Below are 14,761 nucleotides of genomic sequence, written 5' to 3'. Positions count from 1 at the left end.
GTCAAAGAGTGAAAGCAGAACACCAAAGACCAAGTGGATTATTGCAACCTTTAGAGATTCCAGAATGGAAGTGGGAACATATTGCTATGGATTTTATTGTAGGATTACCAAGGACTAAAGCAAACCATGATGCCATTTGGGTTATAGTGGACAGACTAACCAAGTCAGCTCATTTTCTTCCGATCAATGAGAGATTCTCTTTGGATAAATTAGTCCATATGTACCTGAAAGAGATTGTAGTTCGTCATGGAGTCCCCGTATCCATTGTATCAGATAGAGATCCACGATTCAATTCGAGATTTTGGAAAAGTTTTCAAGAATGTTTGGGCACTAAATTAAAAATGAGTACGGCATATCATCCACAAACAGACGGCCAAAGTGAGAGAACTATTCAGACGATCGAGGACATGCTACGTGTTTGTGCAATCGATTTCAAAGGCAATTGGGACGAGCATCTACCTTTGGTGGAATTTGCATACAATAATAGTTATCACGCAAGTATTGGGATGCCTCCTTATGAAGCTCTTTACGGACGCAAATGTCGATCACCAGTATATTGGGATGAAGTCGGAGAACGCAAGGTATTGGGACCGGAATTAGTACAACAAACAAAGGAAGTCGTTGAAATTATTCAGAAACGACTAATTGCAGCACAGAGTCGTCAACGAAATTATGCAGATCAATTCCGGAAGGACGTAGAATTTGAAGACGGAGAAGCAGTGTTACTGAAGGTGTCACCATGGAAAGGACTATCCAGATTCGGAAAGAAAGGCAAGCTAAGTCCCCGATACGTAGGGCCATTTGAAATCTTGAGACGTGTAGGCAAAGTAGCGTACGAATTGGCGTTACCCCCGCACATGGAGCACATCCATAACGTCTTTCATGTATCGATGCTTAAGAAGTATAATCCAGATTCGAAACATGTGATAGAGTATGAGCCGATAGAACTCGAGGCAGATTTATCATATGTAGAAAGGCCAATGGAAATCTTGGATAGGAGAGAGAAGGTGTTAAGAAACAAGGTAGTTAACTTAGTAAGGGTACTGTGGAGAAACCCGAAGGTTGAAGAGTCAACCTGGGAATTAGAAAGTGATATGCGTGAAAAGTACCCTCATTTGTTTACTTAAGCGATTCTGAGGACAGAATCCTTTTAAGGGGGGAAGGATGTAACATCTGGGATTATTCGTGTAATTATTTGAATGATTAGTGAATATTATATGAATTTTATATGAATTTCTGTGAATTAATTGCTTCCTGTTATATTAATTTAGTTATGTATTTTTGATTAAATTTGAGGAATATCAATTTTTATATGTTCAGTACGAAATATAGTTTATTTAGATATTTGCATATCGATTTATGCATTGTCGTATGATTTTATATTTGATTTATGGATTTAATTACGTATATTACATTTAATTATTAATTATTTTGATTTTACGAAAACCGTCAACTTGTAACGGTACCGAGATTTTATTTCCCGAAAATTTCAACAAAACTCACCTTTAGCTTAATTTGAATATTCCGGACACTTTTCATGTTTTGACTTTTTCGATCCGGAGTACGGTTTGTTCCGGAACCGGTCCGGCGGAGTTTTTCGGTATTAGATAATTATCTAGTTGCCTCGATAAACGTGAAATCCAATATATTAACTCATCCTTATCTTGTCATAATGACGGTGGGACCCGCATATTAATGACGGATTAAAAAGCCCCGTTTTGATAGTTATCTCGAAAACCGGTACCGATTGGACCCGTTTTATTAGTATAAAGCTATTAAACATTGTATTTTCATGCCATATATGATCCAAAGGGGTACTAATTATTCATAAGTATAAATATTCTTAACCGTACTTTATTTCATTACGAAAATCATAAAACCAGTTAAAACCGAGAAATTTCCCGAGAGAGTTTATCGTGTTCTTGAGATTCAAACGAAGAATCGGAGGTGTTAACGGACTCGGATTTTGGTGTTCAAGTATCCAAATCGAAGGTTTCGACGTGTAGAATCCATTTTCATCATCAAACACACTCAGAAATCATCAGGTAGGTTCGGATTTTGGTTTATAAATTCGAAATAAATAATCTCAAATTAGGGCTTTTTGATTTTGAAGTTGTTTATGTGTTTTGATGATTGTATGTTGTAGATAATGTTCTCCTGATCATTTTGGTATATCATATGCTTGATTTGGAGTTCAATAACGTGTTCAATCTTGAGTTTGATGTTCGAATTGGAGAATTAGGGTTCTTGATTGTTCTTGAGTAATTTCAATTAGAAATTAGGAACTTTCAATCCGTTAATCCTTTGCATAATCTGAAGGTGCCAGCTTGTTAGTCGTGTTGTGAGGGGCACTCGTATATGTTCAAATCAACCAAATGATCGCCGATTGTCCAACCGGATTCTGGGATCGAGCTCGCCGGCGGCGAAGCTTCGATCTCGATTTCCGGTGACAACAGGGATCAGTTGGTCGATTTGTTGAAGCAGAGATGTTTAGGATGGGGTGTTGTGTCGATCTGCAGTCTCTGGTGAGCGGGGAAGGCAAAGAACGCCGTCTCCGGCGACATGGAAGTCCGGCGGTGCCAAACTACAGTTTGGTACCCCGACTTTTGAGAACAGTGAAGTTTCAGTACTGTAGTTGCATTTCTTACAATTTGACCCCTGCTTCAAGTTTCCAAATTTACGTTTTAAACCCTGAATTTTTTAAAATCTTTCAAAAGTTTTATTTATTTAATTTTTATTTCGAAAATCAATTATTTTAATTTCAAAAATAGTTTTTAATTATTTATAAATTCAAAAATAAATTTGATTTAATTAATTAATTAATTTTAATTAATAATTAATTATTATAATTAGTCAATTAATTTAACTATTAATTGATTAATTGTTTTAATTAATTATTAATTGATTTTAATTGATTTATTAATTAGATTTAATTATTTTAAATAATTTTAAATGATTTTAAAATTCTGAAAAATAGTTTCGAGCTTTAAAATATTATTCTAAAATATGATTGAAGCTCGTTAATTGTTTTCAAATGATTTCGGACGTGATTTCTAGTATCCAAAATTGATTATTTATTTATAAAATGATTCTTTGACCCGTTTTAATTCCGAAAAATGTTTAAAAATTCTTAATAAATACCAGAAAAGTCTGTTTGACTTCAAACCTCTTTTGAAAAATATATTTTATTAAATATTTTATGTGATATGAGCTATGTGCTATCTGATTGATATGTTATGTGTTTACGTGTTTGATATAAAATTTTGTTTGACATATCTTTTGATCCGTAAATCGGATTTGGGTGAAACGAAGGGTAGATAGAAGCTCGTTTCGAATAAAGGATGATAAGAATAGTATGAGATCATATATTGATAAAGAATTGTTGTGATTAGCAGAAGAAGCGAGACGTAGGAAGGGAAAGCAAGTGGTGATAGAGTAGTATAGCGAGCAAGCGTAGTTGAAACTTGAGATCAGCTATATAAGGCAAGTTCCCTCAGACTTTCCTTCAATTATATGTTGTATCTGTTGTGATTATTTAGTGAACTTTCTGATGAAGTCCTGTGACCTATTGAATTATCGCATGGATTATTTATCCTATTGATTCTTGAACCTTCAACCAAATTTCTTGAACTATTTTATGGATTATTTATCCTATTGATTCTTGAACCTTCAACCAGATTTCTTGAACTATATTATGGATTACTTACCTTATTGATTCTTGAACCTTTGACCGATTCTTTGATACCTGCTACGAAACTTATTTCAATTGTAAACCTTCCATCTTTAAAACTTCTAAATGATTACCATAACAACCTAATTTCATTTCAAAAATATACTCTCGATACCTCAACCAGTTATCAATCACTTTTATTTCAGACCGTAACCAGTTGAACGACCCCAAATAACATCTGTTATGACATATAACTTACAGTTGATTGATTCTTTCCATAAACTCCAGTTTCCTGATCTTAACAGTATTCATTTATACTTGGATTCTTTTGTGAACCTAGAACCCTCCTTCATGTAAACACGAAACTTTGACGTGCTTTGCCATCCTATAAGGCAATATCTGATTCTTTGCTAAAACCATGAAGATAATTCTCATTTCTCCTTTGAGATCCATTTGAGACACTTTGAATAATAGTTGCTTCTGCTTCAAAATTTATTTATGATATTGATGTTCTTATTTTATTGAATAATATTGTTGATCATCTTGATTGTGATAGAATTGGATAGTTTTCTAAACTTGGACCAGATGAATGGTCAGACCAGATGAGTGGTCACTTTAGGCCAATGTGTGCCTTGGATCCAATAAACGAGCATGGTGGGACCTGCTCGGGGTTAGTGTCTGACTGATCAGCAGCCTAACCTTTGATTTTTTAAAAATAAATTTAATATCCAATTCTAATCAATGTTCTAAAAACAAATCTTGGTATTGAGATTGATTCCTTGAGACACTGGTTTCCTTCAGCTTATGATTAATATTTTAAATTGATATTGTTATACTTGCTGAGCTGGTTAGCTCACTCTTGCGATACTCTATGTTCTTTCCAGTGAAGGCAGAGAAAGTTGGTAGCGATGATCCTCAGACTAGTGGTAAAGCCAGGATTCCCGGTTGAGAGACAGAGGAAGCTATCCGCAGCACTTGGCTTATTATATATGTATTAGTTTGAGAAATGAGACACAAATGACGTGTAAGCTTGTAAGAATAAATTTATATTTGGGATTTGGGTTTGTAATAATTAAAGTTATGTTGTGGCTTGTTTTATACTTTAACCTGTTGCGATCCATGGACAGTTAAGGGTCACTATATATATTATATCATTAATTACAGGTTTATATTAAGTGTGGACCCCAAACTTCTGACCCGGGTTTGGAGGGCGCCACAACGATCGCCATCAACCTCACCATCCAATGTACCTCCTTACAAAAACCGCTCACCTCGGATCCACGCCACAATAATCTTGTCAAGCAACAAAAATTACATGTGGTAAAAATGCTTTCCAAAGTAATTCAATCCATGTAAAAATCTGGCACTACTTTGGAGGGGACTAATGTTGGACCTCTAACCCATGAAAGAGAAAAGGCCGCGAGGGGTTGGAAAAGATGAGTATAACACTAATAGTGATCAGTGAGATTCACATCCCACTTATATCCCAACAATCTGAATATAATATTAGAATAATTTGACAAAACCTTCCATCTTTATTTATAATAATATATTGGAGCAATATATTAATTTCAAATTTGGTAAAAATAAAGTCATTACCTTTTTATATATAGCTTATTGATCAAGAAAAATTGGAAACAAAAATATTTTATGCTACAATCAGATTTTTTTCCAAAGTTTAAATGTCTTTTTGCTAAATAAAACAAAAAATTCTAAGCGACTATTATATATATTATTATAAATTAATGTATTTGTTAATTGTTATTGAGCAAATTTTTTGTTTATTACTCTCTCTGTCCCTCTAATTTCTTAGCTCATTTAAAGTATACCTCCATAATATATTTTTAAAAAAAAAAATTCTCTGAATAAAAGCAGAACATAAGCAAACAAATGAGAGGGATGGACGAGTACATGTATGTTTATAAAATACGGCATGATTGATGATTCATGTCATTTGTGTGGCTGTGGCCTGTGAGCAGGGAACACCTAGCTAGGTCCACGAGGGGGATATTTCTGAATACTCAAGCGCTCAACTCCACTCTTTATACTCTTGGAATAAATTTCAAATTTTCATATAGATATGTCCGTTGAAGTGACACATTAAATCCACAACTAAAATAGTGGCCACCATTTTCCCAACAAGGTCTCAAACTATCAATCATGGATGAGGCAGACAGGCCATCGCAACAATTATCTATTTTTCCTCTATCAAATTATATTGGTATAAATCACGTGTACATTACCTACGAGTAGAGTGTATTAAAATTTCTGATTTATTAAAAATTATTGATTAATCTTCAATTAATTTTTGAAAAAATTTCAAAGATTTACTGATTATACTCCATTTGATAAGAGAGATTATCGATTTTTTATAAAAAAAATTCTGATGAATCTCCTATAAATCCTGAATCGATAGATCAATTGATTAACTCCAATTCTCGATTACTAAAATCATGTTTACAAGATATAATGTAATAACAAGAAAAAAATGAGATGTTAATAATTAATTATTTGAACCTACCAAGAAGAAGAAAAGGACTAGAAAATTGAAAAATATGGTTGGAGCATTAAGACTCGAGTACACTAGAATTTTTGTGCACTATTATATTCGATTTTATTCACATACAAAGATAAAATTTATAGAATTCTTAACCTATCATTAAGTCAATTAGTATAAACTTGTATTACAAGTTACTTAATTGATTTACATTGTACTACTTCAAATATCTATAACAGCTCGATTTTCGATCGGATTTAGTTAAATCTAAATATTTTCAAGTCTTAAATCCGGATCTGGATCTTTTTCTAACGGGTTTCGGATTGGGTTGGATTTTTTTGATTTTATAACATTGTAAATAATATAATAAAGTTCACTATACTTAATACGTAAATAGTAGTATTTTCTGTTATTTGAGCGAATAATATATGTATGTACTCCCTCCGTCCCTCCCATTTCTTATCGAATGGGTTGGGCACGGAGGTTAAGAAATATGAATAAAGTAGTTGAAAAGAGAAAGAAAAGTGGGTGAAGTGGTGGGACCCACTGATTTTTAATGTATAAAAGAGAGATAGTGGAGTAAAAGTAGTGTGAAAAGGAAATAAAAGTGGAGAAATGGTGGACCCATGCATTGACAATATTTGGTAAGTTTTGAAATGTAAAGAATTGGATGGAACACCCAAAAAGGAAAGTGTAGAGAAATGGAAGGGACGGAAGGAGTATCTTTGTGTGTGTAACACTTAACATTTCAAATGAATAAGTTTTATGAGTAATCATATATGAAATATTGTTCGGATATTAAATTATTAAATTTATATATGATTAAGAGCAAATGATTTTCTAGAAAAAAAAAAGAATGAAATGATTTAAATACTAGATAATAATGAAATTGTGGTATAACGGATTTATATATATACTTCGTCTTGTGTCTAAATATTACTATATATTTATCTATAAATTATAATATATGTATATATGTATGTATGTATGTATGTATATGTGTGTGTATAAATTTATCGGGTATATGAAGCGGGTTTCGAATTTTCGATCGGAATTCAATTTGGTGCACCTAAGATCTAATTTCAAATTCAAAATATCGGATCTAATTATCCATTTCACACCAAAACGTATTCATCGAATCAGATTATTTTATTATCCCTGTATCCCATAAAAAAATTTATATTATTAACTCATTTGTCTCTCCCTGTGTGAGTAGACTTGCCGGTTTATTCCACATAATTATATTGATCTTCAAAATTGAATCACAGGTATATTACTTACCCCGCGTGTAATTAAAGGCAAAATTTAACAATTTTAAATGATTGACAATTTGGACCTACCCAAATGAGAAAAGGACAGGGATTTAGAAAAATAATTGTTGCAGATTAAGTGGTGTAACACTAAATCACGAGTTGGAATCTAACCTCACTTACGGTCATTATTGTGTTTGCATTATACTCCAAACGTAATTAGACAAATGTTAGGATATAGTGGCATCTCATTGGCTTTCTGTAGATTTTTCCCGACCTCTTGGAGAGAGACAATCCTCAAACCAATATTCTACGTATAGTAAAATCACAGAAATTCACAAAAAAAAAATTAAAAAAAACTCCATTTGTTTTGAAATAAAAGTCGTTTGACCTCTTGGCACACACTTTTAAATCTTTTGACCTCTTAGTTAAAATTATTATTTTTAAGATTTTTTTTTCTGAATAAAACTATACGATTAATATTATAATTTAGAAAAAAGTTTAAAATAAGAATTTAATATGTGTGCCAAAAAGTCAAATAACCTATATTTTAAAATGGAGGGAATAGAATTAAACCCCAATAACACATTAATCTTGTTTATTCTCTCTAGTCCTTATGGTAGGACGTTTAAGGAAAATGTATATGATCCATATGTAAGATGTTTGTATAAAAGCTAGGTTTATTTATTATAAATACACGTATGTTCATATTCCGCTCTCTTATCATAAATACAGGTCTCATAAATATGACTCATCTTTTTCTTCCATATTTTTTATAAATATCAAACCGTCATTTTTTTTGTTTTTATTATAGATATATACCAAAGTTTGATTATATTCCTCGAATCAAGAGAAGCAAAGATTTCACTTGTCATATTAAAAGGATAGAATTTGTATATAAAAATTTAGAAAAATATTAAGTTATTATTATATAGTCGGTTTCCGTGAAGTATAATGTTACGAATATGACAAATTTTACATAATTAATATTTTATATTACTTTAGTCGTTCTATTAGGAAATTCTCTTGGAGTATATGTAATGGTTTTGGCTAAAATTATTTGGCTAGATAATGGATATAAACTGAACTCATAAGGCATTTTGTTCCGATAGTAATGGTATAATGACTAGTTATATTTTAAAAGAAATATTTTATTATTAATTGAAGTTGTTATAAACAATATATATTATTTTATTATGTTAATAGATGATGTGAAATGTTCTTAAAAATTTATAGAGTTTTGAAAATATAGTTAAAACTTACGTAATTGACTAAATTTTTAGATAATGAAAATGTGAGTGTGATTTTTTAACCTATTCCTCAAGACTCTTATTTATGGTACTATCATTTAGTGTTTAGAGGGTTAGATATACCCTTTATAAATTTAATATACTTTTATATATCTCTTGAGATCAAATTGTGCAAGATTTGCTCCCCATATATGTCACATATAGGAAACGAGATATCATGATATATTACAAAGTAAACGAAATGAACTTGTGGCCTTGTGCTAATTCTTCCATTCACATGAGAGGCAGGAGCATAAACTCTTGCTTTTCCGCAACTAATCTCTCTCTAAACTCCTGTTTCTCCTCAAGTTCCTACTACTGATCTCTCTCTCTCTCTCCCTCCCTCTCCCTCCCTCTCCCTCTCTCTCTCCCTCTCTCTCCCACTCTCTCCCTCTTTCCCTCCCTCCCTGTGTGTGTCTGTCAAAATGGAGGATTTGAGTTTCTATATCGGTGTCACTGGTGAGAAGCTTACTTGCTATACATTCAGCAATAGAATGAATGCGAAACAATCCTATCATAAACTATCTATACGAGGAACTAAGGATATGACATATTACTAACCAACAATCATATCTATATACTTGTACATATCTAGCAGCTTCCTCTTATACATATTTCTTATTTGTACCCAGCATTTCTCATCAACAATTCCTCTGATACCCTGCAGGAAACATCATCTCAGTCCTTCTGTTTTTGTCTCCAATGTAAGCTTTTGCGATGACGAGAATCAATCATCAATTCCCTGCATTTTCTTTCATATTATTTCCTCAAAAAATATATATTAGTAATTTAATTTGTGTTGCTATCCTTGCGGATATGCAGAAGCACGTTTTGGAGAATTGTTATGCATGGATCCACAGAAGAGTACGAGAGCTTGCCTTACATCTGCACACTGCTCAACTCATGTTTATGGACTTACTATGGACTCGTGAAGCCGGGTGAATATCTTATAGCCACGATTAATGGATTCGGGATTATTGTTGAAGCTGTCTATGTTATCTTGTTCCTCGTATATGCTCCCAAACATATAAAGGTATGTATTTAAATTTCTGTAATCGAACCTACCGATTAATTACTTTTATTGATGTTGCTAATTCTTATATGGATATTTCTAGATTTAACCGGTTAAAATGGTTTGAGTGAAACATTAGCCGTGTGGATTTATATGAATAATGAATTATGGTTGGTGATGAATTCAGGCTAAAACTACGATCCTCGCCGGAATATTGAACGTTGGGTTTTTCGGAACGGCGGTTTTGGCCACACAACTAGCATTGGAAGGAGAAGCTCGTATAAACGCCATCGGAATTTTAGGTGCTGGCCTCAACATTATTATGTACGGCTCTCCTCTAGCTGCCATGGTACGCTTTCTTCACTTCGACTAATTAATTTAATTTTAACGAGATTCAACTCAATAATTGCAGACTCGCAATATGGCACCTAACACACCTTATTCTACTTCTTCCAAACTATTAATTAATTTAATTTTTTATATATATTTTAAGGTAAAATAATTCGTTATTAATTTTTAATTCTTTTCAGTATAAAAAAATAAATAAATAAAATTTGTTTAAAAAAATAATTGATCAAACTATATTTTATGTATACATAAAAATAGAGGTAAACAATTAAAGTGATTACTGGATTGGGACGGAGAGTATATTCACCTACACGCGGACAATAGACATTTCTATGCGATTAATTATATTAAATAAACTATATAGAGTTCATTAATTATAAATTTTTATATTTATGTTAGTTATTCGAATAGTGCAACAAAAATGTATGCAGAGTGCTGAAAAAAAAATTATACTGAAAAGAGCATTCGGATATTTTGACGAATATTCATGTTTTAACAATAAAAATCAAATATTATAATGAATTTTGTATATTTAATAACCTGGCTGGACATACGACAGTTTCACATGTATTATTAATAGAAACGGACGACACATTCTAAAAGAACGAATGAGGACAACAAGATATTTTACATAGAGCACCGGGCAAAGTAGTTTGGGCTTTTTGCAAAAGCAAATTAAGTACTTGGACATATTTTTTTAAAAATAAGTATTGAGCGAGTATTTAATATAATTTATTTTATAAAATCAAATATTTTATTTGATCAAATACAAATTAACTTTAAAATAAACTGTATATACATATATAATTGAGTTTTATGGAGAGTACTCGTGTATCATGTACTCCCTCCGTCCCACTTCTTATTTGGGCACGGAGGTTAAGGAATATGTATAAAGTAGTGGGTAAACGGAGGTTAAGGAATATGTATAAAGTAGTGGGTAAAGTGGTGGGACCCATTGATTTTTAATGTATAAAAAGAAGATAGTGGAATAAAATTAGTGTGAAAAGGAAAGAAAAGTGAAGAAGTGGTGGGACCCATTGACTATTTTTTGGTAAGTTTTGAAATGTAAAGAATTGGGTGGGACACCCCAAAAAGGAAAGTGTAAAAAAATGGGTGGGACGGAGGGAGTATATACTCTAATCACACACTACAAAGTATATTACTGCGTAAAATATTTTTTAAGCTTGTAGTACGACTCCAACATTTTCAATTAAATATTCCAAATACCTTTTCTCTATTATTTATAGATTTTTAAAGAAAATAAAGTAATATTTCCTCCATCCCACCATTTCTACACGTTTTTTTACTGCTTGGGATGTAATTTAATGTCACTATAAAAGTTTAAATATTAAATTTTTATTTTTAAAAAATAAATTAATTATAAATTGCAGCCCTATCATACATGCACGTCCCCTATCAATTGAGGGGAGTACCTTTAAAAAATATGGAAGGCAAACATTGCAAATCAAGATCCCTACCGTCTGGATTTAGCTATTCACTCAGGTTGATAGACTATCAATATCACCTTGTCCAGAGAAGAAGCCAAAAATGTCTTTAAGAACAGGACCGGAGGGTCCTGTCCATTCATTATTGAGTGTTACAGGCTTACAGCTGTTGCCTGTGGGGTGGGGCAATCAATAAACACATGGGTATAAGAAGGAAAATGCTTGGTGCGTACCAAACATTATCACTCAAATGATAAGTCATAATATAGCGAAAACAAGTCGACAAGTCAAAAGAGTCACGTTATAACTAGAATATATAATTTCTTTCGGATTTATATTTTGTAATAATAATCTGAATTTTTGTAATTCTGGTTCACTGTGCATGCAGAGGACAGTAGTGAGAAGCAAGAGCGTGGAGTACATGCCATTCCTCCTCTCATTCTTCATCTTCCTCAACAGTCTCATTTGGGCTCTCTACTCCTTTCTCTTCCGAGATTATTTTCTTGGAGTAAGTGTTCAAATCATTCACTTTCTAATCACTAATACCGGGTAAATGTTCTTTTAACTCTCAATATTTGAGGTGGGTATCAATACGGTCTCAATATTTTAACTCGACCGATTCAACTCTCCAAATATCTGATATGTTTTGTTATATTCTGTTTTTTAGTTTTATACTGGTATAAGAGCTAATCGCAACATATCAGATAAAGGGTTGAATCGACGGAGTTAGAATATTGAAATCGTTTCGGTACACACCCCCAAACATTATGAGTTAAAAGTGTATTAAGACTTAAACATTTTATCATTTATCTTTTGGTTTTCATATATGACACTAGCATGTTTAGAGCGGGTGTCAATACAAATCTCATATCGTAAACCAAATATCGTATGCCAAAACGAATAGCGTGGCCTCCAGCCTGTATAGGAACTATTATGGAGACTGGAGAGAGACCATTTATGTCTGATATGAACATACATGTGTGCCCATATATATGTAGGTACCAAACGGGATAGGTATAGTACTTGGACTGGCACAGCTGGTGCTGTACGGGATGTACAGGAACCCAAAGGCATCAAAGAATGCAATAATTGTTAAGACTTCAGGCAATGCATTCGAAGAAGACCCAAGACAACAACATGAACCACTCATATCATCTGCTCACGTATCCAACATCTGATCATCACTCATGTATACATCTAGTTCGAAAAGTCCGATTTATTGGCGACTCAAAATCAGAATTTGCGGTTTCAGATTCGCTTGGTCGAGTTTTGGAGTTGGCTAGTGAATTTTTTTGTGTGAAGAAAAGTGGTATTGTTGTAACTTTTCGTGCTTTCCTGGGTTTGCTGTCCATGTATATATTGTTTTTTTCCTTTTCAAAATGTGGTGTTGTATTTGAAATAAGTTCGACCAATGATTTTTTTGTAGAAAAAGCTTAAAGATTTGCCTACAAGCTTTATTTCACGAGTCTAAGTATTTATTTAAAATAAAAAAATCTCTCTAAAAATAGTGCTCTTCTGCAAATAAACTTAAATTTATTGATATTTTAACTGATTATGAGAGATATAACTTGATTATTAAAAAATACTACAAATCTCAGGGAGGAAGGGTGGTGGTTGCCGTTTTATTAATCATATCTAAAGATGATTGTACCCAAGTTTCTTCTATACATTTGGGTCCAAATAAATATTTACCTGAGCCCAAAACTTACAAGTGCCTGTTGGATTCGGATAAATTCGTATGCATTGCTCTAGAGAAAAAGCCACATTGTTTAACTCCTACAGGTTATTATATACATTTGGGTTGGAATATGACTTCTCATCTAAGCCCAAAACTAAAAAGCAGCTGTCGGCTCTCTTGGATCCCATAGCCTGCAGACAGAGAAGAGTACCCGCAATCTCACAACTCTTTGGCTTTCTATTAGGATGTAAAATTCGAATTAAGAAGATATTAGTGGAAGGAAATAGGTTAATTTTGGATTTTGCGGCAACTCTGGCTATTAAAAAAATACCAACATCTCAGTTACAAGGCTAAAACCTAAAAAAGATACACTACAATGATTTTGAGCAATTTTGACAAAAAATTTATCGATATTAGTCAATTTCGATGGAATAGTGTCGAAAATGGCTATTTTCGACCGAATAGCTTCCGTCATTTCGACAGCAAATATTCAATGGTTATTTTTGATAGTTTGATTTCGACGCAATCTTGTTGAAATTAAGCTATGGAAAATTTCCATCCCAATATGAGAGATTGAAAATACCAGAGCCTGAAAAGTGGAGAATAATGGATCCAATTATGTGTCCCATCACAGTATTTTGATTTTCTGTTCGATGATTTTGTTACAGGACGAAATTGTATCTGCTCACACATGATTTTTGCAATTAATCCCAAAAGTCAATATGTGATTGCGTGTGTCTCAATATTTTCAAATTTCGTACAACTTATTCTCAATGGATCATCTGTTCTAGAAAATATCGAGGAGTGCCATAAAAAGTAGCTTTATCACCATGATTAAGTTGTTTCGGTTTGATAATTCTCCTACGAACTGTACATGACAACTTATCCTTAGTCTATCTTCCACTGAGCATTCTTAAGTACGGGATATTCACTAATTTTCGATGTCTTCACCAAAAAATTAGATATGAGAATCTTTTATATGTTTTCACCCGATTATACTACAAGAAAATTAATTCATCTATTAATGGTATAAGATAAATATGCAAGTTTTTTATCAACTTCATTGACTCGGGAATAAGAAGAGGTATAAATATATACGAAGCTTTCATGCATATAGATTATAGAGGGGGGAGGTTGTGAAGAACTACCACCACCGGCCATCCCGTATATTCCGTAACATGTGAATCATGAAAGGGATCAAATCCGTCACTAGAAAATCCAAGTCTCACATTCCGAATCTTTTTTGAAAAATTAAGAAATGTGCAATCAAAATGTATCCGCTCATCTCTATCAGTCGAGTGACTTAACTGACCATCAACCATGTATATTTCTATCACGGTGTCATCTCATAATTTTTGCCGTGTTTTCAACCATAAATAGATGTCTCAAGATAATAGGAAAATGATGCAAGATCTTTCAGGGTTCTTATTTCTTGAGGATCTTTTTGCTCTTTATACCGACTTTCATGACATATAATGTGTCTCCACACTGTCTTCATTATAAAATAACATGCAAATATGCAATCATTCTCACAAGTATCAATCTTTTCGTATCACATGTTCAATCCTTTAA

The 14,761-nt window shown here is 32.7% G+C and overlaps 1 protein-coding gene across 1 annotated transcript; it reads left to right on the top strand.

Annotated features, from left to right (window-relative positions):
- The first annotated feature begins 8,886 nt into the window (after positions 1-8,886).
- On the top strand, positions 8,887-12,973 carry LOC108212847 (bidirectional sugar transporter SWEET17). Its single transcript, XM_017384563.2, has 6 exons — positions 8,887-9,165; positions 9,374-9,410; positions 9,529-9,739; positions 9,906-10,067; positions 11,900-12,019; positions 12,510-12,973. Exons 1-6 carry the CDS (start codon positions 9,132-9,134, stop codon positions 12,687-12,689), a joined length of 744 nt encoding a protein of 247 aa, XP_017240052.2. The 5' UTR covers positions 8,887-9,131; the 3' UTR covers positions 12,690-12,973.
- Positions 12,974-14,761: the final 1,788 nt, after the last annotated feature.

The sequence above is a fragment of the Daucus carota genome, chromosome 1 (assembly GCF_001625215.2).
Source record: "Daucus carota subsp. sativus chromosome 1, DH1 v3.0, whole genome shotgun sequence".
Lineage (NCBI taxonomy): Eukaryota > Viridiplantae > Streptophyta > Magnoliopsida > Apiales > Apiaceae > Daucus > Daucus carota.
This window is presented reverse-complemented; position numbering and strand designations above follow the sequence as displayed.

Coding starts and splice junctions, on each gene's coding strand:
- LOC108212847 (XM_017384563.2), top strand. CDS start 9,132: ATGGAGGATTTGAGTTTCTATATCGGTGTCACTG. Junction 9,166..9,373: donor TTTCTATATCGGTGTCACTG/GTGAGAAGCTTA, acceptor GATACCCTGCAG/GAAACATCATCTCAGTCCTT. Junction 12,020..12,509: donor TCCGAGATTATTTTCTTGGA/GTAAGTGTTCAA, acceptor ATATATATGTAG/GTACCAAACGGGATAGGTAT.